The 22,940-nt window shown below is 36.5% G+C and overlaps 1 protein-coding gene across 3 annotated transcripts in view; it reads left to right on the plus strand.

The window, feature by feature from the left end:
• The window catches only part of LOC113070574 (SLIT-ROBO Rho GTPase-activating protein 1-like), a 57,094-nt gene extending 34,804 nt beyond the window's left edge, over nt 1–22,290 (plus strand). For 2 of the 3 annotated variants that reach the window (XM_026243973.1, XM_026243974.1), the window contains exons 13-21: nt 347–424; nt 731–865; nt 3,019–3,124; nt 3,226–3,450; nt 6,660–6,739; nt 13,579–13,759; nt 15,901–16,038; nt 17,980–18,349; nt 19,617–22,290. In XM_026243973.1, coding sequence (XP_026099758.1) covers nt 347–424; nt 731–865; nt 3,019–3,124; nt 3,226–3,450; nt 6,660–6,739; nt 13,579–13,759; nt 15,901–16,038; nt 17,980–18,349; nt 19,617–20,003 — 1,700 coding nt within the window. In that variant the 3' untranslated portion in view covers nt 20,004–22,290. Of the gene's footprint in view, nt 1–346; nt 425–730; nt 866–3,018; nt 3,125–3,225; nt 3,451–6,659; nt 6,740–13,578; nt 13,760–15,900; nt 16,039–17,979; nt 18,414–19,616 lie in introns of all 3 variants that reach the window. The other variant, XM_026243975.1, reaches the window with a different exon arrangement.
• Nucleotides 22,291–22,940: the final 650 nt, after the last annotated feature.

Genomic DNA, 22,940 nt, shown 5'->3' on the forward strand with positions numbered 1-22,940 from the left:
GATCTATTTCAAGTTTTGTGTTTGAGGATGTTCAGTCCTAAAAGTCTTGTGTGGCCTTCTTACTAGGAACTATAGAGATGTTTTTAATTAATCTTTTCTGACCCTCAGCCAAGCTTTCCATTAAAAGCTAATCCGGACTGACGGATGTTTTAGAAGTTGATTGCAGCCTCTCTCCTTCATTCATTATCTTTAATTAAGGAACTTTTTGAAAGCACAGGGCTTAGCTTTTGAGGTTTTGGATTTGAATGTGGTTACTATGGACCAGCCTTTATTTCCAGCGGATTTAAATGGACATTGGAAGACGTCTTATTTAACTTTATTTCACCGTTTTCTCTCTATTTTTCAGGCCTCCAACATCAAGGAATATTCAGAGTTCCTGGATCTCAAGTTGAAGTCAATGATATCAAGAACTCTTTTGAAAGAGGTGTGTGTGTGTGTGTGTGTGTGTGTGTGTGTGTGTAAATGTGGTATAGAGTTCAGGTTTCTGACATAGCTCTGAAAGCGCTGTCGCAGCTGAATAATAATGAGTCTCTTATGTCTTCAGTGGTTCATATGAGCCACGAACCTAAATTCACATAATTTAAGGAGACTTCCTTTCTTGGAAAAACATCTACTGGGCAGAAGATGTGTTTTCAGCAAATGCTGATATTTAGGTTCTTTTTTTTGTGTGCAAAATATATTAAATATAAATATTCTGTTCGGCAGATTTGACACACGTTATGTCTCTTAGGTAACGATCCCCTGACAGACGAAGAGAATAACCATGATATAAACTCTGTTGCGGGCGTTTTGAAACTCTACTTTCGAGGTTTGGAGAACCCTCTGATTCCAAATGAAAGATTCAGTGATCTCATCTCCTGTGTCAGTAAGTGTCTTTGCTTTCTATTGACCTGCAGCTGTAAATCTGTCATTGATTCTCAGTGTGAATGAACAGTGCTTTGAACTGTTATCGTGCGCTCTCACACAAAGAGATCTCAGTCATTTGCCCCCAACAGTGGGACAGTGACTTTCTTCACCGTATGACAAGAAATCCTGCGCCTCAAGCCTTATGCACACTCCATTACAGCACAGTGTGTGTTCCACCGCGCCATGACACGTTAGGGCTTCAGCTGGTCCTTTAACTGGCATGAATGCAACTTTGTGTGAGAAAGCGTGCTTCATCATGATCATAGATGATGCTACACTGCACTAAATGAATGAATGCAGTGTGACACCATGATGCTCAGTGGTTTCAGTTAGGTTAATGGGATATTTGTGATCGACAGCTTGGTAAGCTGTGCCACTTTTGTTGCAAAGTTTGTCCTCTAATCAAATAACAATATTAGTTTGATTTAAAACTTATAATTAAAATATGGACATGCAGTAAATTAGTTATGGACATAACAACAGTATGCAATAATGTATTGAAATTAAATATCATATAAATTAATTAATAAATAAAACTGTACAAATAAATTATATACAATTATTCATTATTATTATTTATATATATATTTATACACATATATACGCACACCGAATTTTCTTAATTGGGTTGTGAATTTTTGATCAAATGATACAGCTTTGATGAGCATAAAAGATTTCTTTAAAAAACATTATTGATCACAAACTTTTGACCGGTAGAGTATACGTGTAAAGCTGTATATGTGTAAAGTGTAACGCTGCATTTATTTGATTTAATTTTTGATTCTTATATTCATATATATTCACTCATTCAAAAACTATTTAAAACTAATATAGCAGTTGAAGTACTGGCATAGTTTTCCCTGAAGCTTTTGACAAACTTAAGCCCAGAGCTACAATTCTGAGATGTATCTTTCATTTAATAATTCACAACTAATATTTAGCCTAATAATTGGTTTATAGCCTTTTTAGACCTGGATGCAGTTACTTGATGTTTAATCTGCCATGTAGAAAATAGTTTTTGAGTTATTTTACATGCAAAAATGTTCTTAGCATAATTGTATCACTTGTAGATTTATATGACAGCCCTTTCTAAATATTTAGCCACATGTTAAAATTTGTGCAGAGTTTGCTAAATTAAGGTGCTGTGCGCTTGCATGTGTGGGTTGGGTGGGTTTTGTTTGTCTGTGCGTGTGGAGGAATGTAAAGGCATGTGTTCATACACACCCGTGTGCGGCCCTGTGCCTGTTACACTCTGGACTAAAGTGTGACGAATAGGGATTCCCTGCTGTTTACATTTACACACGACTAACCCCTTCCCAGCATACCATACACTCCCTCCAACGCACACGGCCCGGGAGGTCTATATATAGACTGTCAGTTGTGTGTCCTCTGCACGGTAGGAGATTAGTTTGAGTTTTGTTTCTGCAGACATGTGCCTTGTCTGTGGTGAGGCTTTGAATTGCTTCCCTTACTCAGGATCTGTGTTGGAAACTAGTTTCGTGCTCAAGTAAGACGAATAACTGTAGCATAGTAGCATGTTTTCAAAAGCCCAGATCTTTTTTTAATGGTGACATGGCTATTTTACAATGCTATCAGAGGATGAATCAAGGATCTGGGTGTGCTAAAGTATGGATGAGAGAGAGCAGGTCACATCAGTTTTCAATTGGTACTTTATAAGTACTGTGTGTGTCTCACAGCCAAGCCTTGGGATCCGATGAGGACAAGATATAGTAGTTTGGAATGAGCTAGTAGTGTACTGTGCATTATGCATATTTTTTTAAATAGTGTATGCAACAGTAAGTTATTGAGCCACATCCAGGTATTAACTTCATAAATGCAATTTGTGGTGGAAATCTGTGTGCATTCCTGCAGGAGAGCCGCAGGAGTACTCACACACATTTTTTGGATGCCAGTCTTTTGGATTAATTTTTAAGCTTCTTTAAAAAGAGGAGTTGAGTAGTTTTGAGACTTTACCTCTTTCAATGCTCTGGTAATCAGCTTTATTAAGTCCAGGGTGAGGGCCAACAAACCTGGCGATTTAATTTAATGAACACAAGGGAATCGCCTCTGGTTCTCTCTCTTTTTTTAACTCATTCTCTCTTTCTTTTTTAGGAATAGAGAATCTGTATGAAAGAGCGCTGTATATACGTAAGATCCTTCTAACTGTACCCAGATCAGTCCTTGTGGTCATGCGATATCTGTTTGCCTTCCTCAACCAGTAAGTCCCAATGTCTCACCAACACACAGATGAATGTCCTTATGGAAAGGCTTTTTTGCTGGTTGTCAAATGTCCTAATAGCTTGCTTGTTTTTCCTGCAGCTTGTCCCAGTACAGCGATGAAAATATGATGGACCCGTATAATCTGGCCATCTGCTTTGGCCCCACCCTCATGCCCACTCCAGAAACCCAGGACCAGGTCTCCTGCCAGGCCCATGTCAATGAGGTCATCAAAACCATCATCATCCATCACGAGACCATCTTTCCTGACACAAAGGAGCTTGACGGCCCCATGTACGAGAAGTGTATGGCAGGCGGAGACTATTGGTGAGTGCCGAGATGTGATGGTGATATTGGTTTGAATTATTTATTGATAACTGTCTGGGCAACTGCATTTAGGTGGGTGAGGAAGTGTTTAGAAGATAGATGCTAATGGGTTGTGCAACCTGAGATTCGTGACAGTCTTTGAGCTTGTTAAAGTTGTAGACTTTATTGTATTTTCGAGGATTAGTGATGGTATCCGGACATCCATGGTGTGACCTGAGTGAAATAAAAGAAATGATTAGTCAGTGCTATAGTGAGTCACTTATTTTGTTAGCACAGTGTTTGGGTGGGGCCTCTTTGTTTTGAAGAACATCTGATCTATGAGCATAAATCCACACAAAATATTTGGAATAAAATTTATAGAGATAGTCATCCAGAAACGGAAATTCTGTCATAATTTACTCACAATCCAGTGTCATTTTATTATTAATAGTCTATTATTATTGTTAATATTACTCAAATGAATAGCATTTTTAAGGACCTTAACATGCTTGAAAATCATAAAATTGTACAGACACGCCAGCAGTGCCGAACATTTTCATCTGATGTACGTTTCAGAAGTGGGTGTGGCAAAATGGCTCGACAACGCCACCTATACACTTTTACGTACATGTATGAAATTCGGTAGACACTTTTAACACACCAATACCTACAGGAAGTCAGTTATTTTGAATTTTCTCTGCTCTGTGTGTGTGTGTGTGTGTGTTTACTACTTGGATGGATTAAATGTAGAGCACCAATTCTGAGTATGGGACACCACACTTGGCTACACGTCTCATCACTTTTTTTTTTTGTGGTCATTTTTGTGTCAGGCATTGTAATTCAACAAACTCCTAGAGATTTAATCAGATTTTAATCTTGATTTTTCATTAAAGAGTGTTGTCAAATCTTGAATTAGCTTTTTTTATTTTAAATTTTCATTTTAAGTTGATGTCATTTTGTAATGTGCTTTGTTTTTATGCATTTTTGTTTTACATTTCTTTTGGTTTTGATTTTATTTAAATTAGTATTAGTAATTTTAGTGCTTCAACCTGAACTTCAAAAAAGTAAAATGGGACATTTTGCCTTGGCAACAAATTGTTTTTCCCCATATAATATTTATATATGACTTTTATTTTATTTGAGCTTTATTTCATTTTCCAAATCTATATTACTTTCTGTGGACCACAAAAAAAAGATGCAAAACGAAAAATTAGTGTTTTGTTTTTTTTTCCGTCCACAAAGTGAAATAATCAATAAGAGCCATTGTTGTTTTGGACCCCATTGACTTTCATTGAATGGACAGTGTGTAAAAAAAAAAAAAAAAAAAAAAATCCTAACATAAAATCCATTTTCACTTTTGGGTGATTTATTCCTTCAAAGAAACTCCTATTTTCCTACAAACTACAAATTAGCTGAAATTTGTTTTCTAAAAATGGCCTTGTATTTCTCATTCTGTCTCTGTGAGGATATACCTGGTCCTAGGCCAAAGGTTTTTTTTAAAAATGCACTGAATATCACAGGTATGTGTGTCTGGATCTAAGGAGTGACTGTGTTTGGATTTGGTGTGGGTAATTATGTGGAAAGATAAGGTGCCGATAGTGAGCTCTTTAGTTAAGTTGAGACATTTTTTAGAGGCCGAAAGGGGTTGGAGATCCTTAACTAGGTGAGACAGACTGAAACCATCTTAAAAATGGCTGCCATTAAGGTAAAGAAAGATCGTCAGCCAAACCAATGTTCATTTCTCCCCAAAATTTGCATGGATGAGAAGAGAAAAGAGACATTTTCCACCAGCTCCACAGCTGTGTGTATATGTTGGCTAGTGATTTTGTTGTTTTAAAAAGTGCGGCCCAACTCCCACTAGTCTGCATCCCCCAACCTGAAGCAAAACACCTGCCACTGCAAGCATCTATACTTCAGCATTTCAGATATTACATCCACCTTTCTTAAACTTCCGGCAGCCGGTTGTCATATTTTCTCATTTGGTAGTGTGGCATGCGGGAGTGGCAGTGCTCTGTTTGAAATGGCTTTACTGTGAGTCAGACTCTGGATGTAAAGGGCATTAATGCCAGTCTCAGTAACCATGCTGTTCCACTGACAGAATCCCAAACACCCTGCGACTCTTCTTGAATACTAATGACAGCCTCTGTACTATTTGCTTGATGCTGACTGTGACTTAACTCTGTGTTGCCCTTTTTAAACATTTACATACAAAAATACATGACCATTTAATTGTTTGAAGTCATTAAGAAGTCTCTTAAGCTCACCAAGACTGCATTTATTTGATTAGAAATAGAGTAAGAACAGTAATATTTTGAAATTTTATTACAATTTAAAGTAGCTGTTTTCGATTTTGATGTATTTTAGAGTATCATTTATTCCTGTGATGGAATTACTTCGGCCTTCAGTGCCACATGATCTTTAAGAAATCATTTTAATATACTCATCTGGTGCTCTAGAAGAAACATTTCCCATTAACGTCAATCTTGGAAACCGTTGTAATGTTTTATGGCAATTTATAAATAGACAGACTTCAAAACTTGTGTATATACAAAAAATCCAAACATTAAAGCTGCGGTAGGTATCTTTTGACGCTCTAGCGGTTAATAAACAGAACTGCTTGTGTCTTGCGGAAGAACATCGTAGCCGGAACTACTTCTCTCTGTTTATGTCTATGAAGAATCACAAAGGTACTGGGTTACTCCGCCGCGGTATCCCCGAAGCAATCTAAAATAGTCCGAATATAAACACTTATTATAGGTGCACCCTAGTGATTCAGGACAAGCTAAAAACACGGTTTGGAAAATGGATTCATGGTGTACTCGCTTATTATATACATTTTTCTACATTTTGAACACAAACAAAGTTACGGACCGCAGCTCTGATTGGTTGTTTCTTACCGGGAGCGGATGGCTTTCTGCAAATGGCAATAGGACCACTGGGAGGAGCCAGAGGAGCTTGATTTTTTCACAGATTATCTGTCTCATATTCTACTGTCAGGACATAATGACAGGTTTAACAAATATGTAAAAAAAATATTTTTACAAAAGTTACCTTCTGCAGCTTTAAGCACATGACTTTAGAACAAAAAGTTTTTAAGCTCATCAGAAATATTGAATTATCTGACTTTTACTATTCAGTACTTAAATATTTGGTAATAGGTCCTATAAATCTATTATTTGGGGGGAAAAAAGAACCATTTGTCTTGATTTCTTTCTTCTTTTCTTCTGCAGTGAGAGTCCATACAGTGAGCATGGAGCTCTTGAGGAGGTTGATCAGGATAGAGGAACGGAGACCCACACCAGTGAGGATGGTAAGTTATTTTGTTTACCACACCCTGTAGTAGTATGTACAGTATGACAACTCATTTATGTAGGTTATACATTAAGAAAGCACTCTGAGGTCATAGGAACAAGGTTTAGACATCTTGTCCTGTCCAGTCACTCTTCCCATTGGCTCAGATTGGCTTCGGCCATTGAGTCTCCAGATTGATTTTACTTCATATAACGTTTTCTGACTGGGCCAGTTAAGGGTTAATTCCACCTTGCCCTTACCTGGGTAATCACTTTGACAGCTTTACAGGAAGTGATTGTTAAAGAGCAAAGAACTTTTGTTTTCTAATCCTCTGGGAAGCTAGAGACATCCGTAAATAAAGGAAGAGGGTTTGAATCAAGCCTGGCAAATACTTTCCAAACTAAACCAGTCTGTCGTTGCTATAGGGCAGTTTGCATTAAAAATACATGTGGAGGCCTCACCAGTCTGGCTCAAAATCTAGTTCTTTTTGTTGCTGCATGTGGTTTTATTATGAAAAAAAAAATCCTCTTAAAGTTCCCAAGGCTCACTGTCATAAACAAAACTAAAACCAGATGCTTGGCCTATTGATGACACATGAACCAATTCCCACGTGTAATATGAGAAATAAACTGCAAGTGTCAGACTGAAAACTCAACTCAGTCAAGTGGTTTGTTTTTGTCTTCTGTACAGTCTTTCAGAAGAACCGAAAGGAAAATGTTGCTGCTGACCTGTATGTCGCCCCACTGAAAATAGACACATTTCCTGTCTCTCTCCGTCTGTACCTGAACAATGCCTGTTTTCTTGAGCTTATTTTATAAGAGAAGTCTGCTTTTTCCATATCCAAGATTTGTTTAAGAATGGGTGTCTGTGCAGGGAGCTAGATAATGGTAGGATTGAATCAGATATACCAATTAGAAGATGGTTGCTTTAAGTCTACCTTTGTTTTTGGAGCATAAAAACAAATGGGAATAGACTCTCTGTGATTGCTCAAATGGGAGTTGATTATTTGGATAAGGCAAGAATATGATCGTTCATACTGGTGTATTACATATTAAACTAAGACTAATAATTTGTCCCTCACTGTTTGTGCTACACGCATGAAAGCTACCTCAAATCGTGCTAGTTGTTGAGATGCACTTAAACTGAATATTTGCGAGAAAACTGACTTAGTTCACATATCGCGCCTAAAAACGTTTGGATAACACTAGGCGCGCCGCTTTGTCCTTCTTTCCAAAGCGCTCGGACAGAAGCGCTCCTGAGGCGTCTGCCTTTGCTAAGCATTCATGACCTGCTCTCTCCATGAAGACGCGGAAATTTCAGCAAAGGATAAATGGATTTGCAGCACAAAAAATCGCTCTAAGTAGCTCTGCTACTAAATTTATTTCAAAATGGCAATCCATATACAGCTATGAACAGCTGTTCCTTCATCTTGGCTGAGTTTTCAACGTTGTTACGGGAAAGGATGAAGCTGATTGGTTGGTTCTTGTCACATGACCCGCCGTGCGCTTGCGGCATTCTGAAAAGTTGAGATGTTTTTAACTCGATGCGGTGCGGACGCGCCTGAAAAAAACGCGCGCCGCTTCCATTATGAGCGCACATGCCGGGCGCCTACATTGGAAATAACGAACTTGCGTGCGCAAAAGACGCGAAATGTAAACGGCCCCTTAAAGTGCAGTTCCATAAGCAAAAGTTTGGTGAAATTTTTAGAGGAAGAAGGTCCAATAGTGTAACGATTTCAAGCACAGCTTGCATAAAATTAACTTTGAAACCAAGCAGCTTTTTGTTTTGCATTAGTAAACGCCACTCTTAAGAAAAAATGGAACTGTAACCCGTCACTTGACAAGTGTTAAATTGGAACTGAGTCTCTCCTTCTCTAAACATTGCTGAACAGACAGATCTCATACTCACCAAGTATAAACAGAACCCAGAACCTCTGGTGGTAACTTTATTTAGAATCATATTCAGTGAAGGATATTACGCACAAGCCTGTCATTTGCTCATAAATCACTATTATACATCCAGACATGCGCATCTGCATGCTGAAGATTCATTTTGACTGCTCCCATCTTATTGTCTGTTTAAATTTCATGAACCTATAACCTTAAACTGGGAAACCTGATACTTCACATATGTTAGGGTTTCCATAAACTAATGCAGATGTCGAATATCAACGTCAGACCGAATCATAACTGACCTGAAAATTGTAAAATTGCCCTTAGCTTCAGTGGTTTGGCTCCAAATGATTTTTTGAATATATTGAGAAGGTTTTTCCCAGTGGAGGAATTCTTATTCTTTTTCTTCACACTGCACACATAACTTATGGCTGATCGGAATTATGGGTTTTGTCTTGTTTCATAATAAGCTATTTGGATTATATTCCATTTCTTAGTTTCTGGATATTTATCAGCTGTCATGATAATGGAGACATAAATAATTCTGAGGAAGCGATTAATGGCTGTACTGTTAACTTCAAGCATAATTATATCAGCCTGATCAAACCTGTGGCCAGTGCAGCATCTGTCCTCAATCACTGCATCTGAATGGGATCGTCTCAGGGCCCGTCTGGGAAACCACTTTGCCAAGTGATGGTACCCCTGATATGCCTTTAGAGCCATTTGTTCATTCAAGTGAACTGGAATAAGCAGACAGAATGTTCTCCTGGGAAGAAAAAGACAAATCTCCGCATCTGTGAGAAACCGATGTACAATAAGAAAATTGACCATTTTTGAAATCCTGGTTTGTGTGTTATATTTGGTAATATAATATATTTGGTTATATTTGGTATTTGGTAAACATAAATTTTTGTTTTAATTTCTTCATTTGTCATTTACAAGTTTGGGGGCAAACTTTTTTCTTCAGCAAAGATGCATTTAATTGACCAAAAGTAACAGTAAATACATTTTATAAAGGTACAAACCATTTCTATTTTAAATAAATTCTTCCCTTTTGAACTTTCTATTCATCAGAGAATAAATAAATAAATAATAACGTCACGGTCTCCAAAAAATAAAATTTTGTTTTGTTTTCAACTGATGGCAAAGCTGGATTTTCAACATCATTACTAGAGATGTTCCGATACCCTTTTTCTCTTCCCGATACCGATTCCGATACCTGGGCTCAGGGTATCGGCCGATACCGAGTACTGATCCGATACCTGGGTGTGTATCTGTATATACAGCTGTATATACTACTAGCCCTGTGTAAATTGCTAGAATTTTTTTATGGTGTGCTTCAGACAGATCCCTCAATAAAACATGAACAAATACATGGTGAACTACTGTATTTATTACAGTATTTTTATTATCTAACATGAATTTGACAGTATTATTTATTTTCTTATGCAAAAAAGAACTTCAAATGCAGCCAAAAATCTAACACCGCAAACTAAAAAAGGTATTTAAGTTTTACAATATAACTGTATAAAAAAACTGCAACAAATAAGTCTAGGAATATAAAAAAAGATCTATTAATCAGAGAATCTCTTTACAACAAAACAAGTAAAAAACAAGCAACCATCTAGGCATAATTATTATTATTATAGAGACGTATTATTATTACTGTAGGCTACAACAGTAGCTTTATATATTGTCAATTTACTCATGTAAACCAAACATTTATTTTAATGGGCTGCCATGAAGATCTTTGAGTGTCTGTGTTTATGATATGACAGTATTCTCAAATGAAACGGTAAATTCTCATGAAGTGACGGTTTATGCGTTCGTGTCCTCATGACACACAGCAGAGACTACAAAACAGCGAGCTCTCGCGCATCTGTGCCAGTCACCCACAGAGATGTAGATTTTGCGGGAGTAATATTTAAATAGTATTTTGCAGTTTAATATTCACAGACACTAGTATATATTCGGCTACTGTCTGGAGCCCTGCGCTTTGACTTACACGGAAGCGACTGAACGCAGCTGCCGGTACTGAATATACTCGAGAGTCTGTAACTACCGGTACTACAGTGACATACTGCTAACCACTGATCTATAATATAGAAGCAGCTTCACTGTCTTATGGCAGTTTAGAATGTGATGAGTGATCCAGTCATATATAGATCAGGGCTGCTAACGCGTTTTCATTTCTTCTTCGCTGCTCTAAACAGGGGTTGCTTGTGGCAACACAGCACAACTTCCTGTGTTTTCAATGCATTTTGAGCAGCGAAGAAGAACCGTGCAGCAGTTAGGCAAAGCTTGCGGTCATAACTAGGTCTTTTTTAAGAAAATGGTATCGGATCGGTATATGGGTTCATGTATTCGCCGATGCCGATGCCAGAATTTGTTGTGGTATCGGAGATATTTCCGATACTAGTATCGGAATCGGAACATCTCTAATCATTACTCCAGTCTTCAGTGTCACATGATCCTTCAGAAATTATAAAGTGTATTTTAAAATAGCTTAAAATAGAATACAAATATTTTACCTTTTAGAAATATTTCATCATATTACTGTTTTTACTGTGTTTTTGAAAAAGTATATCGTTGGTTAGGATAATAATTTTTTTTATAAACATTAAAAATCTATTTTTAAATCTATTTTTATTTAAATTATGAAAACAAGTCTTAATATCTTATGCATCATTGCTTCTCAATAAAATTTTAATTCTTGTTTTTTTTTTTTTTTTTAGTTCTCAAAATACACATTTTCTTGAATATTTGGGTTCATTATAAAATAAGTCACATTTTATCATTCAAAGCTTTTTTGAGATTCCATCCTTTGAGTAGAAAACCATTTAAACTCTGTTAAAAACATGTGGTCTTCCTTAACAGGCCCCTGATGAGCTCATTTTCTCTTCTAAATAGCAGCACCCCTGCAGTCTGCAAGCATGTCTCCATAAAAACATTAAAAACAGGAAATGCACTTACAAACGGTTTTCTACTCTGTCAGCCTTTATTCCTCCTCATTCTGCTTGCAGTCGTGGGTTCTGGTGGGTAAGTTACTTCTCGAGCAGAATGTATGTTTAGCCAGAACACCTAGCATGGCGTTGTTAGCTCTCCTCTGGGGTAACAAGAAGTCTATATGGTACAATGTGCTTCAACTAGAGCAAACCGGTGCAAGAACAACACGTGGTTAATATCAGGGAATAAAAATAGTATCATAACAAAAGTTACAGTCTCTTTAATACAGACTTCTGAATTAGTTCAAATGTATCGTGAGCTGCCTTTGTGTATCTTAGTGAGCAAGGTTCTTTTGACACTAAAAAAATGAATTATTTAGGTCAGCGTCTGGATATTCTTTCTTTTTTTAATTGTATTTTAAGCTAAAATCACACATAATCCAGGTAACTTTTTTTACTTTTATTTTGTCTGCCGCCTGTCTTCTCAAACACTGTCCTTGCAGGACTATAAAACATGAACAGGCTTCGGCAAGGACAGTGAATGAATGGAAGCATCTGTGAGGTGGAGATGGAGGAGAGATAGGGATGTGTGGACAGTTGCTGCTCATATTGATCTCCACCCATCCTCTTTATTAACAAGGTGCCTGGTCTCAGAGCAGCCCTATTAATTCAGACAGTCACGTCTCATCGACTCATCATCATTTCCAGACTGTCGAGAATGAAAAAGCATTTCCTCTTTGAGCTTGTGCTGCTTGATTTTATATTGCCTTTACTGTCTTTCCTGTGTAAGATGAATTGTGTATTCCCTTTTGTCTGATTTATATTTTCCCTAATTTTTCTGTCTTTATTTGCAACAATGGTGAAGCTGTGCCTCTCTCCTGAGTTTTTTTGAAAATACAAGGATTTTTTAACATTTTTAACAGTTTAGATTTTTGACTGATTACTGTAATGCATTACAGAAAGAAAATGAATTATAGGTCTAAACATATATTCACAATATTCATTTTAATTACATTTAATTGAAAATTATTCAGTTGTGTTCAACTTTAAGAGATTTGGTTTTACAAAATGATCATGCTGTTACAAAGGTTTTACGGATGGATGTAGACGTGCTGGTAGTATAATGAAATAACAACATATTTAAATATTTTAAAATATATAAATTCTGAAATATAAATTTTATTAAATGTTTACATGTATTATTTAAATATTAAAAATATATACAAATAATTTCTAAAATAACGAATCATTTTTGTTCAAAACTAATTTTATTAAATCATATATTAAATAATTAAATAGAAATATGCATTTAAATATAAATTAACAATATAATTTTTTTATTAAATAATGTAGTGTGTCATTTTTAAATAGTAAAATATTTATATAAAATAAATAATTATTGATGTTTTTTTTTTTTTGTTAAGGGTTGGAAGTGTCTTGTATCGTATTACTCAGGCACCATAGTATTGCCACCAATGTTTCACAGTGCTGTTTTGTAAGAGGTGTTGCACTCATTTGGCAGGAGTTGTGATGATGTTGGTAAGGTCCACATTGCCTGATTGTCCTGAAGATGAGAACAGGCCGTTCTGCCAGAAGTGCAGCTACTTTGCATGCATTGAAGCCTGTTGGCTCTCTAATGAGTCCTTACGTAAAGGGTGTCACGGCAGCAAAGGAGTGTACAGCAGATGGTCCGAGACCCTATAATGTGGATGCATTGAAATGCTCTTATTCACATGTGAAAGAACAGTCAGATGCAGTTGAGGCATGTGCACTATATGGATTAATTTGACTTGGTACTGCAAATAGCACCAACTCATGTTCAGTTGACTCCGTATTATCTCCCTTTAGGCGTTTCATATAGCATAAGCCAAAAGTACAGAAATGGGTGATGCCGCCCATGCGGAAAAGCTAATTGATCACACACAAGTTATGATTGGATATTCTCCAGTGGAAATCTGCTGCTGCATCTGTTTCCGCTCTCCTAACTCACTGAATAAACCATGCTGTGGTTTTTTCTACAGAGGGGGAGCCCATTGAAGCCATCGCAAAATTTGATTATGTGGGCCGCTCTGCGCGGGAGCTGTCCTTTAAGAAGGGTGCATCTCTACTGCTGTATCAAAGAGCGTCAGATGACTGGTGGGAGGGCAGACACAACGGCATAGACGGCCTAGTGCCTCACCAGTACATCGTTGTACAGGATATGTGAGTATCACTACTGTTCTACAGTAATAAATGAATATAAATAATGATAGCGCTTCAACAGAGTTCGATGTTATTAACCTTTATTTCACCAGGCAATAAAATACATAGCACACAAATATTTGGCTGAATAGATTTAGCTGTTTTTGAGTTTTAGTCTATTCGGTCCTTTTCAGTATTAATAATTATAATTTCTAATAATTGTATTATTTATCAACTCTTTGAACATAGAATAAAATGAGCATAAAATATAACGAATTCGAAATAGAAAAAAGTTTACATAAATCAGAAATAGAATGTACTGTTCTGCAACATAATGCGGTAAATCTAATTAAAACATAGGATAAGATGTAATGTATGTAAAAAGGAAAATGTAAGAGCAAGGTGATAGCAAGAGTATTTATTTATGTAGTATATATTAGGGCTGGGACTTGAATAAAAATTTAATTGATTGTCAATGATTTTAATGATTGATCATGATTAATCACATATCAATTATTGTATTTTATGTAATATAAATCATATAAACTATTGTATAACAATCATGTCAAAAAAAGTAATCACAATTAAATAATTTACATATGTAATTGTCACAATGTAGAATAATCATAAAAAAATTATATAATATTTTATATAATATTTATATTAATAATATTTTAAATGCCATTTTTAATTGGCACCTGGGTAGTGAGTTTATTGTTTGTTTGTTTTTTCATTATTATTTTTATTAATTTTAATATTGTTATTTTCCTCGGCCCTAGTATGTATGGTGTAATATTATTTCTTTTGATTTGTCCACTATTTATTTTTAAATCTAATGAATCGGGCACAGTGCTGAGTGACGCCAACAACAGAGCCCATACCAGCCCACTGTGTGTGTGTATCAGTAATTCTCATCATGAACCTCTGCTGATGTGTGTTCTGGGCTCGTGGCACTGAGAATTTACAGCCTGGTGTAGTGAGTGAGTTTAAGAGGCCCTAGACCAGCAGAAATAAAAATAAAAGAGAGAGCGAGTGAAAGGATGGACAGCTCATACACAGGATATCCTCTATGGCACGCATGCAATGGAGAGAATTCACACCACAGCTGATAGAAATATCTGATTGGTGTTAAAAAAGATGCACATGTGACCCAATGTTCTGTCCAGTAGGCTGTATCAACAGCTGTGATTTTACACAGGACTTGTGGAGGTTCACATGCTCTCCAAGTCTCTGTCCCAGGCCTCGTGTCAGGGCTTTAATGCACCAGCCAACACGAGCATCACATACTGCTTGACCTTCACAAGATAGCAATGAAGATCGGCAGAGTTACAAAGATGCATGGAATCAGCAAGTATACATTATAAACAGCAAAAAACTGTGAAAGCAGATTTCAACTTTATGTTGTCTGAGCCTATTGCAGGAAAATAAGTCCTTGTGATTGATTGCTTTAAAAACACTGATTAGTGACATTGAAGTTGACATCAGTTACTGCACTATTAGGCAAAATAAAATCTAAATTGTAGTATGGCTTAGTGCAACTGTCAAATCGCAAAAGCTGCAGTTTAATTAATCATCTAAATATATGCAAAGTGCAGCACAATGTTCTTTTGCACATGAGCGACTCATGATATACAGTGTTTTCAGTTTCTCAAAGCAGCTTGATTCACATACAATGTCAATAATAATAATAATAATAATAATAATGTTATTTTTATGTGTTTATTGTGATATAAAATCACAACATTTTTGGAGAAATATTGCATGCTTATAAACAAGCACAGCATTGTTGTAATAATATAACAATTATCAGTAATTAATAATAATAATTAATAATGTTTATAGTTATTATTATTATTATTATTATTATATGGTCATATTTATGTATAATCAACATTTTTGGCCAAGTTGTGCAGCCCTTTAAAAAAAAATCAAAGCAAAACTTTTTTTTTTATATATATAATTATTATTATTATGAAAAGGAAGAGCTCAGAGATACAAACCATCGGGTGGCCATTAATTTTTTGGCTATTTTGAAATGTGTTTTGGTGGCAATTTGAGCTGCTCTTATCGTCTGTCATGAGACAGTTTGCTTTTAAACATTAACTAGGGCTAATGCGTGTAAATGTGTTTTTATAACTTGCTTGTTTGCTGTTTTTTTACAGGGATGACACATTCTCTGACTCTCTGAGCCAGAAGGCGGACAGTGAGGCCAGCAGTGGACATGGAGGAGAGGAGAAATGCTCCAGTAGAGACATTGGGTCTCCAACAGACAGCAGACTACCTGATGCCTACATCAGCAGGTGACTGAACGAAAACATCCCAGAATCCCCCTCACTTCAAGCACTCAGAGACACTTAGGCTATTCAGTTAAAGGAACAGTCAATTAAATGACAAACAAATACCCTGTGTCAGCGCCAGTGGCCTCATGGTTTATCACTTGCTCTCTTCCCCGTTCATTCGCTCTATCCCTCTGTGTCGTGCAGCTATGTTTCATGCCTCTTAAATCTTTTAGTGCATTTGTCTTTATTTAGATGTTCTCCTCCTTCCATAAGTGCGGTTATCAAACATACTTCCTCGCGGATGAGGATAGCCTCCTCTGCAGCTGTAAATGCATTGACATTTTGGCAATCAAATCATAAAGTGGTGATCTCCAAAGAAAAATATTCACTTTGATATGTCAGCACTAAGAGGCGGTGGGCGCTCAAACACATGAACTCAGTATTTGTTTACATTGAGTTTTCCAGAATATCTGGATAAGCAGTGTTAGTGTACTACAGTGATAACTGTGCCATAGAAATAAAAGGACTCAAATGCCATTCAATATTAATTTGAATAATTTGTAGTTGTTCTAAAGCACATATGGTTTCACATAAAAGTTCAAAAAATGTTCGTGACTTGTCTCTCTTTTGACACATTCCGTGTCTTGTTTTATGCAGCACTGCAGTATTGAGTTGCTCCATGTTTTAATGTAGAGCATGTCTCCCCCTGCTGGACAAACATATCTACTGCGACTTTAGATAAAATAATACTCAAATTCATTTAATTTCTATTTACTTTGATCATTATCAGCAGCACAGCTATGTAAATTATGAACTCATTACTGATTGCTATCTATCACAGACTGTCAAAAATGATTATACAAGCATTACAAGAGCTCATTGAGTACAAGTTATGAGGCATGTCATGATAGAAATACTTCATCTTACTAATTGATTATTTATGTTTCTTTACTATATGCACTTTTGGCTTTAAAACATACAGTACGTACTGTTGGAAACTTGTGTTATAGAACAGTTGTCTTTTTCCTCCTAAACTATGATTAGCAATAGTCATTTCCACCAGTGTTATATAAATACTATTACAGTATTTATTAATATTTTGAATTAAATTTTGTATTCTAGCTATTTTTTTTTTTAGGAACTAAAAGTTTAGTTTTATTTTTAATTAGCTTTTTAAATATTTATATTCAGCTTAATGTTTGATTTATTAATTTTAGTTCTTCAACTTATCTCTTTCAAGTCAGTTTTTATCATTTTTATTTTATTTATTTATTTTCGAAGTTTAGGTTTTCAATCGTTTTTTTTTTTTTTCAGTTACCAACATTTTTTCTAATATTTTTAGTTGGCGATAACAGCACTGCTTTGGTTTATTTTGTGTTTTAAATGTTTTGAAAGATTCTTTAATCTTAGGGCTAATTCTATTGCTAAAATATTATCTGAAGAGTATAGCCTGGTTGGAAATGAGATTATATTCACAAATCATATTTTGACAGTTGTTTTATTGATAAACACTTATACTGACTTAAAAAATAAAAATCTATAAGAGGCAAAACTACTGATATTAATAGTTTGGTTTTAACAACCCATATCAGGCATCTCTCAGAGGAACCTCTTTTAGGTAACACTGTGATATGCACAGTCATAATACATTATTATGACTCTTGCTAAGCTGTTTCCTTTCAGGCCTCTTGTCATGAATATGTAGTGTAAGTCTTGCCATAGATACTCTGAAGATACTCTGATTATACAGTAATTAAGCCTGAACACTGAAGCTTAGCGCACACTTGATATTGCCAAATGCAGCATGTGATGACCAGTACTGTTTCTGAACCATGTCAACCACTTAACATGAAACTAACAGCATTCTCAGGGGTCTCCAAACCTCTCACAAAAGCTGTTATTGGCATGGAATTAGATTCATGACACACTTTAACCTGTCATATTTCCCTTTCCTTTATTTAGCAGGCACAGGAAGAGAGGTGACCCTCCGACCCGCAGGCCTCCAGCCCGCCCCACTGACTCCTCCCACTGTTTGGTCCACCCCTCCCAGGGCCACCACTTCAATCATAGCAGTCACGGCAACCCAGATCTGGGATCCCCAGCGATGGGCCACTACAGTCCTCGGGACCTGCTGAGAGGAAGAGGACACATGCCCTTGGATAGTCCTGAGAGATGCAGACGGACCGGCCACGGCAGCCTGACCAACATCAGCCGGCACGAGTCCGTAAAAAATATGGAGAGCCCTCCCATCCGCAGGTCCACGTCTTCAGGCCAGTACACAAGCTTCTCCGAGCCTCACGGCAAGAGCCTGGATCCAGAGAGCATCGCACAGGTCAGCGGGAGGCGAGCGACGACGCCCCTCACACCATGCGCAGCAGGCCCGGCCCTGTAACATAGTCAGTTACTGCCTCCTGCTACGAATGACTAATGCGTATCTGCAACACACACTCACACACAAAGCCTCATTTATGAAGCACGAGCAAAGAGAATGTGTAAATCACTCAAAAACTGTTTATAAGCCAGTTCTTGTAATCCTTTTTGACTTTAAGTCCCCATAATATCAAAGGCAGTGTCTGAAAGCAGGCTGATTAGGCTAATATATTTCCTTGCTTTATTTTGATTTCAAATAAGTAACCACAATGTATTTTGGGATGTTTCTTATATAGAATGTTCTCAAGAATTCTCACTCTTTTTGACAAATAAATGTAGTATATGATTTTCCAGTCATTTGCAATGATTAGATAAGGATTTAAATAAAAAGCATTGCTCACAAAAGGCCATTTTCTGCACATTAATTTTTTTTAATGTTTATGTTGATTTATAGATATTGTCTGTGACTTTTAAAATTATTATTATTATTAGAAATCATGCTAGACCTTGAGAACCTTGGTTCTTAAAAATTGCATTTTTTCCCCTCAGTTTTAAAAATGTTCAGCTGCTTTTGATATTTTTTTTTAAATTTGCAGAGGCCTCCTTAGTGAATTAGCATGACCTTTTCAGTCATTCATGTTTACTAAATTGGGATTTTGAAAAGTATTTTAGCTCACAGAGAGCAATTTTTATTTATATTAAATATATAAATCATGTTTTTATGATTACATGTTTTCCAAGACTTTGCAAAATCTGGTTGTTATATAAAAATATATTTTTGAAGTGGTCAAATTAAAAAGAACAATTTGTACCCGTTCCAAAATTTGAAATGGCAAAGTTTCCTGAGGCCCCCTGGTGGGCCCCCCTAGTTTTCAAATAATTCACATAAATTCATTCTGCTTGTGTTTCATGAATAAGCCCTATTTTCATGTTAAAAATTGTTCTGAAAAAAATGGTTCTATTGAGTCCAAATTCTAGCCCCCAAAAGACTTGATGTCACATACTAAGTAGTGTCCACTACTTTTAAAACTCCTCACAGGTTTCACAACAACATTTCCAGTGTCTCTTTAATACTTGTGTCCTGTATTGTTTCATGTATACATCAGCTTTATTTAACACTAACAATTTCATTTTCACATATTTTATCTCACTAGTCATAATTCATCATGTTGTCTGCTTGTATTGCATATGTCTGATGTTTATTAATATACACACTCTCTTTCTTGTAGGACATAGAGGAGACGATGAACACTGCTCTAAATGAGCTGAAGGAGCTGGAACGGCAGAGTTCTGCTAAACACGCCCCTGACGTGGTGCTGGACACCCTGGAGCCGATGAAGAACGCACCCACCCCGGCCAGCTCCACCGAGTCCCTGAGCCAACTCCACGGCCTCCTGCTGCGTCCCGCCGTCACGGAGCCGCCCATGCGCCGCAGCACCAGCTCCTCCAGCGATACCATGAGCACCTTCAAGCCCGCCGTGGCCCCGCGCATGGGGGTGCAGCTTAAGCCTCCCGTCCTGCGGCCCAAACCTGTGGTGGCGATACCCAAAACAGGAGCAGCACAGCATCCGGCTGCCCCTCCACAGGATCCCCTGGACAAATCCTGCACCATGTGATTCACTGTGGACGAAACGTTCAGGGACAAAGAAGTATATAAGATTAGGACCACTGCTGTCAGAGCCAGATTTATAGTGGAATTTAACGCCAATGAACATGGTGACGTGTGGTTCTTTATTTTGCAACATTTCATTCACTTTAGAGAGTGGACTAAAGCAGATATAGATAACTAATGATACTAGAAATCCCTTACTGTGGTTAATGAGGTGACTGTAGTTTTGAACATAGTGTGTATACAATTCCAACACTATTATAGGGATTATTAATAAACTAGAATAACATCAGTCATTAAGCATGGTTTTGAGGAAGAATAGAGTTAGTTAAACAGGTGTTTACTATTTTAGAGAGTTCAGACAAACATTTTTAGGTAATCTAGACACCTGCAACTAAAGGAAAGCAGTTGATTCGTATCACAAAACTGTTTGCATGCTTTTCCGACACCTTGCTTTTTTCCCCCACATTACGCTGTGTGTATAGATTAAGGAGTTGTGACAATATTAAAGAAAGCAACAAATCACTACAGCTTGTTAAGGGTGACTCTATGTATATCAGTAGTTTACATCCACTAGAAAAACTGCTAAATGTGAATAATACAGAAACCAAGCAGGGTCTTGGGTTTCTCTGTTTACAGCTTAAGGACTGTGGGAAATGTGTCTTTACATCTCAGAGTGTTTTCTAGGCAGGACTCTTTGAAATGAATGTTGAGGTTGGAAACACACTGCCATATAAGGGCATGTGATGTCACATCTTCTGCCCGTCTTGATTGGCTGTCGATGTCATGTTATGAGCGATTCTAAGTTGTGTCAGCAAGGCTTTACTTTGAATATTATATTTTTGATAGTAATATTTGAATATATGCCCAGGGAGATTGTGTAAACCACATCCGTTGACATTGAAGAAACATTTTCCTAGTTTTGTTTTTTTTTCTCTTCACTTGATTTCTTATTTAGAAAGATAGAAATATATAATGTGTATATAAATGTACATCCACTAAACTTTTTTTTTTTAAATCTTTGTTCATTAATATCTCCCAGGAACCATCTGCTCACTCTAAAACAATATTTTTGTAGTATCTATCTGCTTAATTAGATGTAATCTGTGAATAGTCAAGTCTAGCTGCCAAAAAAAAAAAGTGAAATTCTTTAAGTGCTACTTAGAGATTGATGCGTATAGGCAACGAGAATCTTTTCCTTGTCAGCTTAGCTGTCTAAAACGCTCAGCTTGGTTCTGTCCTATAAGCATGAATGATAATCCTTTTAGTTTTCTTATGCAAGTACTTAACTAAAAACCTTTGAGGCAATATTTCTTGTTGGTTCACCGAGCAAGGGAATGATGCCAATAGCCATGGACTCGGAGACTGTTACTGCAGTGCTATCGTGGGATAGTGCTGTTTCTTATGTGTGCTAGAGGCCCATTAACCCTTTGTAATAATACCACATACAGCACAGCACCACACCCAAATTAAGGCAGTCACGCGAGGTACCCAAAGACAAAGAGTTATGACTGTGAGTCATCACAGTCACTCCTATGTATTTGCACTCCAAAATTAAAGATTTGGGATTTCATATATAGTATATCAATCTGATGTTATCTGTGCATTGACATTCACATTATTATGACAGTTTGACAATTGTGTGTGTGTGTGTGTAATCGTACTGTGTTCACTGATGATTATACAATGGTTTACTCATATTTAAGTAGAATATGCTATGAAATGTGTTTGGATGATGTCCATTGCCAAACCAAGGGGATAAACTGTACCAACTTTAAGAAAAATATAAGCAATGCCTGTTTTTAACATACTAAAGCCTTTTGATTACCGATTTATACTGAACAATATTACAAACGATTTGTAATAGTGTTTTTATTTTATTTTAATTTTTAAGAGTGTATATTAGGCAAGCCTTTAGAAATGTTCTCCCTGCAAAACTACACACAGTAGCAGAATCTCTGTACCTATTTGCTGTTATATCAGTGTCCATGTACAGTGTACTTGTGAAAGTGCCTTTAAAAACTGTTTTAGGGGAACTTCATCCAAACGTCCTCTGTGCTGTGGCGTTCTCATTTCAGATCCACTATACCGAGTTGCTAGGGATTGCGGTAAATAAGTTATTTCTAATGTTGTTCTGTTTATTAAGTTGTAAGAATGATCAAATTCTAAAGATCCATTGTGACATTGCACTTTTATGTGAGACTGTATATTTGGCATGTAACATCCTAACAAGTTGTAGAGCTCTTGGAGGACTGCTCCATCTTTCTAATAAAGAACACAGCTTGGTCAGTTCACGGAGGTGTTGGCTTGCGTCTCCTCCTCAGACAGTGTTGGTCTCATAATGGTAAGACTGTATGTGATGACATGAAGTCTTCACAATGTGATGCTTTCTCTTTAGCTTGAACTGTAAAATAAAATAATAAAAAAGACGGCAGCTTAATGATTTCGCATTCTAGGCTTGATCGTTTCCCGATTGTCATAACTAATGGGGAAGAAGCATAAGAGCATTTTGAAAAACATGATGTGTTGTTGAAGTTACATCATACCATTTCCCAGTTCAAACTGACCTGACGTTATAAATCACAGCTCAACTGTCAGCAAATCTTCCACATTTAATCAATAATTTATAAGATTCTGCTCGCAAACACACTTTTTATGTTGTCATCTCACACTAAAAACATATCTGAAATTTCATTTTGTTTTATTTTATCATTGTTATTGTTGTTAATTACCAAGCTCTATCAATACATCGATATCAAGTGACAATGACAAGGGTATTATGATACTGGTTTTTTTAGTTAAAACAATGTTTTTTGTTGTTGTTGTTTTTTAACCTTTTTTTCTGTTTCTTTGCAATGTAAAAAAAGGAAATACTTTACCTCATTACCAACCTAAGGAAAAATTAGGCTGTCATTTTGAATTTGTGGATATGAAATGTTAAGTT

This window comes from Carassius auratus, unplaced genomic scaffold, assembly GCF_003368295.1.
Source record: "Carassius auratus strain Wakin unplaced genomic scaffold, ASM336829v1 scaf_tig00004577, whole genome shotgun sequence".
In the NCBI taxonomy this organism is placed as follows: domain Eukaryota; kingdom Metazoa; phylum Chordata; class Actinopteri; order Cypriniformes; family Cyprinidae; genus Carassius; species Carassius auratus.